The following is a 12,569-nucleotide window of genomic DNA, read 5'->3' on the forward strand; positions in this document are numbered from 1 at the left end:
TCAAGATCTGCAACCCGCATGGTGAATGGTCAACCCGCTAGGCCTTGGATAGTGCGGATCGGGAAAGGTTCATGCTGGTTCATGCGGGTTCGGGTTTTTTTTTTTTTTTTTTTTTGGGCCCAAAACTAGAAAAATAATTCACAATCTTGTTAACCAAATTTAAAATTTGAAAATCCCAATTGAATCAACCTCACCAGCAAACAATAACAAGAAAAAAGAACCAGAATTACCAACAAACCTAACTATAAAAAACTTTTTTATTCTTTTATGTGATTGTAGATTGAATGTATGTGAGAATGTAGAGATGAAAGTGTATATAAGAATGGAATAAGAATAGAGATGAAATGTAGTGTAGAATTGAATGAAATCAAAGGTACACAATTTAGGCAATTCGTGACTCTTATAATTTTTTTGGAAAAAATTTGATGAAATCAAAGGCACACCCCCAGTCATGATTCTTATAATTTTTTTGGAAAAAATTTGATGGTACAAGTATAAAGGGATTACGGGGCGGGTCAGGTGTGCGGGTGAGAAAAAATTTAATACCGCAACCCGCCCCATAAATCACGGGTTGGCATATTTAGGGCCCGCACTTTTTTAGAAATGTCTTATATCCATTATTGACGGGGCGGGTTGGTGCGGGGCGTGGCGGGTTCGCGGGTGCGGGTGGGTTTTGCACACCCCTAATTGGAGGAGTTTTGGAGAAGTTTAAAAATTAGATTTTTTTTCTAAAGTTTTCTATAGACAAAAACGCTCTATTTTCGAACGCGATCATAAATAGGCTTTAAGTCTAAGGGGCAGAGTTGGGTTGGCCCAATAATGCTAAGTGGGCTTTGTACTTTGGACCCAAGTGATTGGGACCAAGAAAGACCAAAATGGGCCCCCAGCCCGTAAGGCCTTTTGAAAGCCCAAAGGGATTGTCTATATGTAATCAACCCATGACCTAGACCCAAGAAAATGAAGAAATATTACAAAGTCCAAGTATCAGTCCATAAAAGACTAAAAAACAGAGGACACGTGCTGATATATATATATATATATGCTTTTAGAACTCAAAATACTTTCTGCCAGAAATTGTGGGTGTGCATATTCAATTCAATGCGTTGCCTGGTGAGCTAGAGGCCTGTGAGGCTTTGGAGCTGAAAGAAAACAAATATTATAATAAGTTAGATTATATTATTTTTGGAGCTAAACAAATATGTTAGTTTTATCTGACATATCAAAACTGTCTTAAGCACACAAGGTTTGCTACATCTAACAAGTGTAAGGTAATTTAACCTCCCAGGAGCGGCATAAATTAGTTGACAAGAATTCACAAAGAAAGGCCTAATAGAAGACAACTAACTTCCTAAAATCAATTACCTTTCAGCACAGTTCATCGAAAATAAAGGTTAAAGCAATTCCCCTATTACTTCAGCTCGCAAGCCATAGTCGTCTTAAGATTTGCACTTCAAATAATACTTTCTAGGATCTGACCTTCGGTTCTTTCGTTCTCTTTCGATTTTGTACTTTTAATCACCAGGAGATCATGGCTTACTTGAAAGATGCGAAGAAACTTTATAGCCTAATCTAGTATCAGAATTTGTCTTCTTTCTTTTTTTGTCCCTTTTAGCAAGGTTCTTAAGGTTTAAGTGTAACAAAGAGCAATGATGTCTATGTCAATGAGTATTCTCCCTCCCACCCTCCTTTTGAGGGGGGTGGGAGGTTGGGAGAAATACAAAATGCCAAAGTAGACATGATACTTGCCCACCAAACAAGGCCAAATTTAGTTGAACAGTTTTCAAATTTAGCAAGATCGAATGTGTTACCGATTTCAAATGCCATGGTTAACAAAGAAGTTTTGTATGAGTAATTTATAGTCTTGGGAAGGCTGTGTGTGAGTCAATAAAGTAATTATCAACACATTTCCAAATGTGACTTATGATTTCTTTTCTGTGTTCTTGAATGCTTTCAAAACAAGAATTATCACTTCCCCAAAAGTAGTCAAACAGAGCCTAAATAGGATGAAGTTACATACCATTAGGGTTCCCTTGTTCATAGAAGGTTCGCAGAAGAGAGACTGCTTCTGATGCCATTATTCCTCCATTACATTTGAAACCCTTTCCTTGTGGAACAGCACCGCTATCAATGAAAAGAAAGTTATAGACACCCCATTCATATGAATTGCATGAAACATTAATTAGTCAGAGAATATGCACCCAAAAATAAATAATTTAAAAGTTATCTGAAACACTTTTAGCTTTCTACATTGGGGATCAGACTCCCAGCCTGAAATGTAATCACAACATTCTCGGGTTCTACACAAGTCAAGCAGAAAATTGTAAATTTCTTTGTTTGAGATAAACACTCTGAAAGCATAGAACCCCTAAAGAAGGTGGTTGCAACTGATGGTAGGTGACAAAGACTCGTAGATAAAAACAAGCAAATTACTTGGAGAGGATATAGTTCTGAGAAAAGAACAAAGGATAATAGATAAAATGGGACTTTTTTCCATCATTAAGGACTAACTGAAAACTTAAATCCATTTCCAACAAATCAACGTTGTTTCCGCAGAAATATTCAGCACCCTCTTTTATGTAATAAATAAGGTCAATCAGACTTTTTTCATTTACTACAGAACATCGACAACAAATTCTCAATTATTCTAGCTTCTAAAAAAATGCCTCATAGTTCAATCAGTATCCTCATTTAACCAGATTGAGTTATGGCTCACGTCCTCCCAGACTCCTTTACCCCAGTCAATAAGTCATATCCTGTTTGCAGTGTTCTAGTGGGAGTTCCCTTGACCTTCCAAGGACACATACCATTAATGGTGCAGAGATAATCCCTAGAAAGGAATAAGCATGATATCTAAAAAAAAATGAAAGATCTAGAAAACCCATGAATCGTGACAAAGAAACATGTGAAAGACACCATCCAATCAGAGAGGGAATGGCGATACAGGACCCTGATTTTATGACAGCAAAATCCACTCCTTCAGATGTGTGACTATTCCTCCCAAACCAAACACACCACATTAGGACAACAGGATAGCATTCTTAATTAATACTGTTTTATGCCTGCTAAAATGCCCTATCTAACAATTCAAAGAAAACGACAAGCTCAAAATGAAATTTAATTCTAGAAACTTGATTTTAAATGGCAGAAGATGAAGAGAGTTTAGTAAGTAGAAATATGAAACAGGTAAAACTTTTTTTTTTTTTTTTTTTTTGAGAAATGAAACAGGTCAAACTAGTCTAAGAAGTAGGTTTCTTAACTACCAAATAACGATGTTAACTAATATTGATAAAAGGGTGAATCTCTCCCTCAAACTTGAAATCGCTGCAATCGCCTCCCTAATTCGAATATATTTGTTAAAATGTCCCACCACCAGTCTGATTGTTAATTTGGACAGAAAATTTAACACGTATTGGACGTGCTTGCTCCCTATGTGAAATGACTATAATATCCCTGAGAGGATTTCAAGTGGTAATTTTGGACCAGTAGTACTCATTTTTGGTGGAGGATTTGAACTCAATTAGGGATGTATGATGGCAGCCGAGATTGTAGTAAAGGTCATGACTGTGTGCCTGTTGTGAAGGTTCGTCAGACTATTGACATTAGTTATGATTTTCATGTGAGTTGTGGCAACCAGGTTATGTACTCATATAATGACAATTATCCGCCTCTCAAGACTAGTGTAATTATAGTGCCAGCTAGTCTTACCAGCGCTGAGTACTCGGCCCTTATTCAATGGATGCTATTACTATGCACAATGGCATATCCCACATCAGTGGCATTGTCAATTTTGGTCATCCATCATTGAAGTCTACTTCTTCCTTCTTTGCAGTATTTATCTGATTTAGTGTGCTTCCCAATCATGCCAGCATCATTGTGTATCTTTCCTTCACGAGTCAACAATCATTAGTTCCAGTTAAGCCTGTTATAATGATGTGGGGTTCGGGCTAGACATAAAGTATGTTAGGATTTTCCAAAGATAAAAGGCATCCAGATCCAAGACTTCTGAAGGATTTAAAGTATGTATCCATTGAAAAGAAAACAAGAACTGAAGGCTACCGATACATATTCACAACTGAAAGAAGCCAGACTTCCCCTAAACCACACTGTAAGGGAAAGTTCGTCTGAATCCTTGGCAAGAGAAATTGCAGAAAATTACAATTTCTTAATAAGCCAGACTGCCCCATAACATTTTCTTCTAATTCATCTCAAAACAAATAAAGGCTCGTATCAAGAAAATTGAGAAGCTACTTCCCTGATGACCTGATCTACCACATCAATGCTTTTCAATAATTATCTAGGCCACCTCCTTAATAGCTCTCATTTCTAAGTCCATTCTACAATGCCATCCTTTATACTGTTGTGAATACTTGCCTTTCTATTAGGTCATACATATTGATGCAAATAATATGTCGTAAAGGTGGGGAAAATACGACCAGAGAAGGACAGCTGATTCAAAAGCAAATGCAGCATTTTGTTAAGAATCCCAGCTGGAACATGCCTAGAGGAGATGATTTTTTTTATTTTCTTTTTTGATATTTTTCAATCATAGGTATTTTGGTCTTTCCCTATCGCTCACAGCAGCTGGTTAGTTCGGCTTGATTATGTGTGAGACCCGTATAAGGCATGTATTAATGTTCTCTGAAGTCAACAAAAGTTCAAATAATAAAGACCTATACAAGGGATGCATTAATGTTTTCAGAGGTCAACCAGTAGTTGTGTACAAGCTATTGATATTTTCAGCGGGGAATAAAAGAAATCAAAAAGCATAGGCCTCATTTGATAATGTTAAAATTGTTTTCAAAACCCAAAACACACCTTTCTCAACACCATTAACGAACAATTCTATACATCAAACACTTTTTAGAAAACTTTTCACACCTTCTTATAGGAATATTTTGAGAAAACAGATTCTTAATTTCACAAGTGTAAGGGCCAACTCATTCATAAGAAAATTAGAATGTTACAAAATATATATATATATATATATATATATATATATATATATATATATCTGTGTGTCTGTGTGTGTGTGTTAAGAAATTACCAAAAACTCAAAAAAAAAATACCAAAAACATATATGGGGAGCTCCACCCCCCAATGAAGGGGAGGCTTAGGCCGCCAGTGGAAGGGATGACTTGAGTAGCCACCCCCAACAGTGGGGGTGGCTTGCGTGGCTTCCCCCAACCAAGGGGTGGCTTGCGTGGCCAACTGCAGCACAGGGGTGGTAATGCATCCACCCCCAAATGGGGGGGTGGTTGCTAGGGGTGGAAAGGGTAGCTCCATCCCTCCCCATCTGTTTGTTTTTTTTTTTTTTTTTGGGGGGGGGGGGGGGGGGGGGGGTATTTTTTAGTAAAAGAAAAAATTATTTTTTTACACGTGGCATGTGATGTGGCTAAATTGCTTATGTGGTATTAATCTTGTTAATGCCACATAAACAATTTTGGACGAAAATGAAATGAAAAACATGAAAAATCTAATAACAAAAAATTCAGATTTAAAAACCGAGAGAGAAAATGGAAATTGTGTGAAAACTCAAGGAGTTTTATCCAAATTTCTCAATTTTTTTTTAATTTTTCTTATATTTTTATAAGAAGTTAGCTCTACACCTACTTGTGTTTTCTCAAAATAAGTATGTTCAGTATTTCTTTATTTGATAACCCAACCAAACATTTTTTTTAAGTGAACCCCATTACCATACCCATAGCTGTTTGTTTGATGTGTGATGCCTAAGAACCCTAGGGTGATGCTGGTTGATCTTTCTTCTTTCCCTCTATTTTCTTTCTTTATTTCCGGTTTGCTGTGTTCCACCACCTTTGCTAAGATTATACCAAACAAAAACACTACTATCCCAGCCCAAACACAACCCACACCCTAAAACAGCCTCAAAATTCTTTGATTCCTAGTCATTATTAGGCGCTGACTGTTTGAAAGCCCACACCACATATACAAGGCAGAAGTTTCTGAGATCCCTTTCTTTTTTTGATAAGTAAAGTATATTCAAAAGGAACAGAGGGGCTAAACCCTTTCTCCCAACAGTTAAAAGTTTATAGTTTTCTGAACTATTTTTCTCCAAGTAAACATGAGTTTTTCATTCTAATAAATCGTTAAACTTTTTGGTATTTATATCAGATACCAGCCAACAATAAATGGAGGGCTCGTAATAAATGTTGGCCCACAACTAAGATACAGCAGTTCCAACTAAGATCCCCTTTTTTTAAACATTTAAGTTTTCAAGGGAAGGCAGGCCCTGATCCGTTTCTATGACTGCCTAAGGAGGTGATCCTAGTTAACCCTTCAAACTAATATCAGCATAACAATCGACACTCCACTATAAACACTTCCACGCCTAGCCATGAGATTATGGTTAGATCATTCACATCTGCTACCTCAACAACTGACATCAATTCAACATGAATACGAGATTACCTCAAAAGAACTTTTGACATGCAAGTCAGCAAAAGGCAATAAAAAGTGCCCCTTCTCCCAAGCACCCTGCCCCAAAAAGCTGTGGATATGGAAGTCTGGGGAGTTCTTTTTCTTTTCTTTTTTTCTTTTTTTTTTCTTGCAGTCTCACCTTTAGAGTCTATAATCAATCTGAGTCTATTGAATGAGAAAATAATATTCTAACGCACCCACAAGAGTATGCAACAAAAGATGAAGTAAAGAGTGTTATCCATCCAACCTTTAGCAAGGTGGATCCAAGGTCATAGTTTTTCCATTGAATTCATTGTGATTTCATTTTCCATTTAAGATGATTTATTTTGGACGGATAGTAGTTTTTTATAAGACTTTCATTCTCATCTCATGTATAATAGCTTTGTCATGCCAAAGAGAAAAGAGATGCATCCTTGATAGGATATCAAGGACATTGATAACAGGATCGTCACCATGCGTACCATTCATTTGCAAAATCTATATGGCACCATTTTTTTCGAGAGAAAGAAATCGATGTCTTTTTGAGTATCGTGTGTCTAATGTGCGACAATGAAAATCCTCTTTCTTGAGATTTCTTTTAGATTGGGTTGTAATGTTTGTTCCTAATTTTTCTTCCTCTAATCTTGTAGATCTTGTTAACTTATTAGATTTCGATCGCATTAGGGTGGTAGCTTCTCTTGTATACTTTTCGTGTACGCGAGATTTGCTTCTCCTTTAAATAAAAATTATTATTAATAAAAAAAAAAAAAAAAAAAAAAAAAAAAAAAAAAAATTGAAAACTTGAGGCATGGAGTGGTCAACACAAGTAACACAATGCAAACGGTTCACGATAAATATTATAAAGAAGTTGATGATCCATAGCTATTTCAAAACAAAATATCAATAACCTGCAGAATTCTTGGAACTGTCAAAATTATATTATATTCTTTGGAAACTTTTGTAAGGACTTTCTCTGAATATTTTTCAATATCATCGATGTCATGTCTTTTTTATTAGCTGTTCTGTAGAGTAATTTTATATGCACCCACAGAACATATATATATATATATATATATATATATATATATATAAGGAAAATAAAAGAGAATAAAAGAACACAAGGCATAATCTCAACAATCTAAAATAGAAGAAATAAGGTTGAAATAAACTTTTGGTCCCTAAAATTTGAGACAAGTTCAAATTTTGTCCCAGAATTTGAAAAAATTTAACTTAGTTTTTCAAAAAAAAAAAATGATGAATAATAATTTATTAAAAGCGAAAATCGCCCCTGAATACACAAGCATACACACAGGAGGCTCCAAAACAAGCAGAAAACCCAAACCCTCCAACCCAAGACCAACAAACCTAAAACTCGAGAAACCCTCAAACCCAAACCCCATGAAACAGCAAAGCCCCAAAAAAAGGCCCCAAAGCCCTCAACACTAAACAACTTGAAATTTGCCTTTCCCCCCCGCCTATTGGATGCACCCATTGCATCATAGTTGATGGAGCACTTCAAGTTTTGAATCTCCCATTTACCCTTTAGCTCCCAAGGGGTACACACAGCCTCTGCCTGCACTGTGTTAAAAGTCCCAGCTACGGATGGGGAGGAACCCATATCTATAGTCTTGCCTAGGTCCGTATCTTCCAAAACCAACCCAAAAACATTCGAGTGGACATAGAGGGAATAAGCCGTACCTAGAGCTTTACCCATAACTACCGGCTGCCGAGTATTAAGAAAACTTCCCCAGAGAGTACTTACAGTCGGTTTGTGTATTCCCCGTCATTGAGTATCACCGTCACTGTGGAAGGAAAGACCGAGTTCTGAGATTCCGGCGTTGTCTGGCTAAAGCTCCATCGACACCATCCAACCTCAAAGGACCAGACCCATTCGAAGTTCCCTCCAAATTTACTGGAGCTACACCTACCATCAAAGACATCTTCGGCAGATCCTCCGTCGACGTCTCCAGTGTTCTCGAAACCTGATCTGAAAGCTCCGGCGACTCCTTCAGCTCAAACCCATCTGGGTTACATCTTGGTCAAAACGATTTATAAATGGGCAAGGGCATTAAATTTCTCACTTTTTTCTAACTTTTCTAAATGTGTATTTTTGTTCTTCTTTCCATCATTAGCGGGGGCCATCTCTTGTATACATCCTGCGTCCTAAGGTTACACCCCTTTTTGCGCTTATTAATGAATTGCACAGTGGAACCAAATAAATATAACAAACTTCCTAAAAAGCCATTAAGTGGACCAAGAAAGGTGGGTTCAAATTTGAAGTAAAAGGTAGGTTCAAATATAAAGATAATATACACAGTTCTATCGATAAATGAACACAGAGACTGTATATATTTTGGGAAACCAAAAAAGATAGCGTCGCATCTATTTTGGGATGGAGGGAGAGTTTTTAAATCAAATTTGACCACAAACAACACAACCAAACAAATAAATGCGACATTTAAGAGATTCAGAGAGTTACCCCGAGCGGTTTTTGAGAGAATGGAGGTAATGGCATTTGCAGAAGCTATCAGTGACATGGGTGGTGGCGATGCTTGCATGACCCTAAATCGCCAGATGCTGATAATTGATGGTGTTCGCTTGGGGGGGGAAGGGGTTGTTAGTCAACAACGGAGATGGGAGATGATTATTTGGTGGCTGATTTAGAGGGTTTTCTCCCGTCAAATCCAACTCTCTTCCTCTCCAAAATCAAGTCTGAAAAATAATTATGCGGATGTAAAGAGATAAAAATAGAAGAAAAACAAAAACAAAAGTTAAGAAATAAAAGAAGAAAGGCCATGAGTGCAGATGGCATCCACAGAGAGCTGATGATGGCAGCGGCTCTAGTGAATTTTGAGTGAAGAAGGATGGGGAGACCAAGAGAGGAAGAAAAAATAATCTTTTTAATAAAAAGCAATGATTGAAAAATAAATATTTGCTTACTAATTGCCAATAGGGAAAAATTCAAACAAGTCAAATTTTAGGGACCAAAAGTACATTTTAGCTGAACAATAACAAACAAGTTTCCAAGCAATAAAACAATAAATTGAACCAATCAGCAAAGACTTAACTGCGAGGTTGAGTTCAGCAATAAACCTTTTACATGGCTCAGAGCTACCTAAATGCAAAGACAATATTGATCCACAACCTCCAAACTTATCGTTTGCACAGCCATAAAATACTTCCTTTATACCTAAATAGAGAACAAGAAAAACCAAGTTAATGCGTTGATCAGAGCATAACTTAAAAAATTAAATAAATTATCTTTGATTGAGCAGTAAGATTATAAAAGCATACCAAGAGTTGATAAAGCAGCTGCACACATTATGCATGGTTCACAAGTAACATAAAGGTAGCACTTTGAAATTTTTTTAGCAACTTCTAACTTCGAAAGTCCATTTCTTTGCCAGCCCTCAAGAAGAACATCAAAAGCTTCCATCTCCGCATGCCTCGTTGCCTGAACACATATAACAAGTAAAATTTTACTTTAAAATCATAAAACCCCGCAAAATTAGTTCGAAGTAGAAGTCGCAGCTGAAAAAAATTAAGGTATGTTTGGGAACAAGAACAAAATAAGATTTTATCTCACTTTTTAAAAAACAAATCAGATTTTATCTCAATTTTTCTAATTTTGTCTCAGAAAGTCAAACTATGCAAACATCTTTTTCAACTTTATTTGCCTCGAAATTCGTGCATTAAATTATAGTTGAATTCAGATTTCAAAAAATCGAACACCCAAACGTGCCTTAAAAAGTGGAAGGCCCTCAACTTGTACATAAATTATGGTTCTTCTATCAGTAAGAGATGATGGTAATAACTTATGGTGACAAATGTACTTTGTTCTATAATTTTTGTTTGAAAAGTCACAAGCTATAATATCAGTAAAGTACTTGGTGAAAACAAAAGTAATTGGTCAGTTATACAAACATCCAATGGGTCTTGAACCCACAGCCTCACCGTTTATCCCATTCTTATTGGGGTAAGAGATGCTATTTGAGCTATGCTTGGATTGGCATCAAATAAATAAAAATTAAAATATCATATCAAATACCCCCTTGTAGTTAGGCCTATTTCAATTAGAAAAATGCTAGACTTCACAACATTTTCTTCCAAAATTTTGTTCCCAAATGATGTGTCACAATCCCATGAGATTGTGACACATTTGCCAAAATGATAGATCAGATAAAATTGTGACACATCAATTGGGAACTAAATTTTGGAGAAAATTTTTGGGATGTGTAGCATTTCCCTTTCAATTGACACCCCCTCAGTTTGCAAATGTGCTACTAATACCCCTTATGCTACCCATTAAAATCATCTACAAGAAGTTGTTAACTTTTGTCAATGGAAAGGAATGAGAGGCCATCCACCCTTGGTCTCCACATATGATAGTTTGCGGGGATGCTGGTGTTCTAAGGAGGTTGGGGGGCCCTATGGTGTGGGAGTGTAGAATTGTATAAGGAGGTAGCAGATGGATCAAAGGTGCGTTTTTGGCATGATGTTTGGTGTGGGGAGCAATCTTTGAAGTTCTCATTTATGGAATTATTCACTATTGCTCGTGGTAAGGATGCATGGATGGCGAATCATATGCAATTCGGGAATGGAAACATTCATTGGAATATTTTATTTACAAGACATGTGCATGATTAGAAGGTGGAAGTGGTCTCTGGTTTATTTGAGTTGTATTCTCAAAGAGTAAGGCATGAAGGTAAGGATAAAATTTGTTGGATTCCTTCTAAAAGGAAATCATTTGAAGTTAAGTCTTACTACCAAGTGTTACCTACTCCGGTAAGTTCCCATTTTTCTTGAAAGAGTATTTGAAAAGTTAAGGCTACCTCGAGAATAGCGTTCTTTGTGTGGACAGGGGCTTTAGGAAAAATCTAAAGTTTGGATAATTTGGGAAAGAAGAACGTTATTGTGGTTGAGTGATGTTGTATGTGTAAGAAATGTGAGGAGTCAATTCATCATCTTCTCCTTCATTGTGAGGTGGCAACAAAATTGTGGATTGCGTTTTTTCAGTTGTTTGGTGCGGCTTGGGTTATGCCTCAAATTGTGAGCGAGTTAAAGGGGACAATTGGGAAACCATACTGTAAATATGAAGATTTCCTAGAAGTCATACTTGTGGATACATTTAATCTTAGGATGGGATGATCCATAGTATCTTTCCTCTTTCCTGACCAGAGAAATTTGAGAGATGAGGCTGAGTTCGTCCCGGTGGTGGTCTGTAGAGTCTAAGGAGTTTGGATTGTCGGTAGTGGGTGGTTTTACAGGCATTAGGATTCATGAACGTCGGAAAGGGGTGTTGAGGTCCATTCTGATTGATAAAGATGAGGCTGCCTGGTTGATTAAGTCCTTTCATGATCTGGTTACGGTGCTTGATAGTAGAGTGTTTTGGAATCAATCCGTTTCAGGTTTTCCGCGGATTCTTGCGCAGCAGTGTGCAAATAGGCATGGGTACTTTCTGACCATAGAAGAATATGAGGGGAGAAGAAGGAAAGGGTCTGTTTTAGTGCCTAAAGGAAGACTTGGTGAGGGGTGGAAGCGTTTCGAGGAGGAGCTCCGTTTAGCCCTCAATAGCCTGCTTGCTGGCAGTTCTCCAGAGCACTTTAAAGGCAAGGCTGTGTTACAGTCTAATCGTCTCTTTGAGAGAAGAAGGAGCTTTGCTGACGTTCTGCGAGCTCCTTTGCCGAAAGAGAAGGCGTGTTTTTACCATGAGGAGGTGGATCCCCAGACCCGGACGTCGTCTCTGGCGATGGGTTCTAGTGATCAGGCGGCCCTTTCGGCAAAAATGGCTAAGGCGAAGCAGGCTGGGTTGAAGATGGAAGAGTTGGCGAAGGATTTTCCGGCAAAACCGGCGGGGCAGAAGGATGAGAAGATGGAGAAGGCCTTTCCGCCGAATCCGGAAGGGCTAAAGATTCAAAACGCAGGCTTGGCTGAGTCGTCGGATAGGGTGTCTGTGTCAGACCTTAGGGGTAGGGGAGAGGGCTCTAGCCCTTCTGTGTTGCCTTCTGCACCACGCAAGTCACACGTCGGTGATTGCCTCGAGCTATGCAGCATCAGGAAGACGTTGGAGACGTTGCATGAGGAAATAAGGTTTTGTCTGGCTGGGCTGCGTCAGTTGGAAGTCGAGGTGATGGGTAGGTCCAATTCATTGGGCT

The 12,569-nt window shown here is 37.8% G+C and overlaps 1 protein-coding gene across 3 annotated transcripts in view; it reads right to left on the reverse strand.

Moving 5' to 3' along the window:
* Positions 1–734: 734 nt before the first annotated feature.
* Positions 735–12,569, reverse strand: part of LOC133870130 (tRNA-specific adenosine deaminase TAD2-like) — a 38,413-nt gene continuing 26,578 nt past the window's right edge. For 2 of the 3 annotated variants that reach the window (XM_062307186.1, XM_062307187.1), the window contains 4 exons: positions 9,709–9,868; positions 9,508–9,604; positions 2,018–2,121; positions 735–1,139 (listed from right to left, as the gene is read on the reverse strand). In XM_062307186.1, coding sequence (XP_062163170.1) covers positions 1,096–1,139; positions 2,018–2,121; positions 9,508–9,604; positions 9,709–9,868 — 405 coding nt within the window. In that variant the 3' untranslated portion in view covers positions 735–1,095. Of the gene's footprint in view, positions 1,140–2,017; positions 2,122–8,893; positions 9,127–9,507; positions 9,605–9,708; positions 9,869–12,569 lie in introns of all 3 variants that reach the window. The other variant, XR_009900640.1, reaches the window with a different exon arrangement.

The sequence above is a fragment of the Alnus glutinosa genome, chromosome 6, assembly GCF_958979055.1.
Source record: "Alnus glutinosa chromosome 6, dhAlnGlut1.1, whole genome shotgun sequence".
NCBI classification, from domain to species: Eukaryota; Viridiplantae; Streptophyta; class Magnoliopsida; order Fagales; family Betulaceae; genus Alnus; species Alnus glutinosa.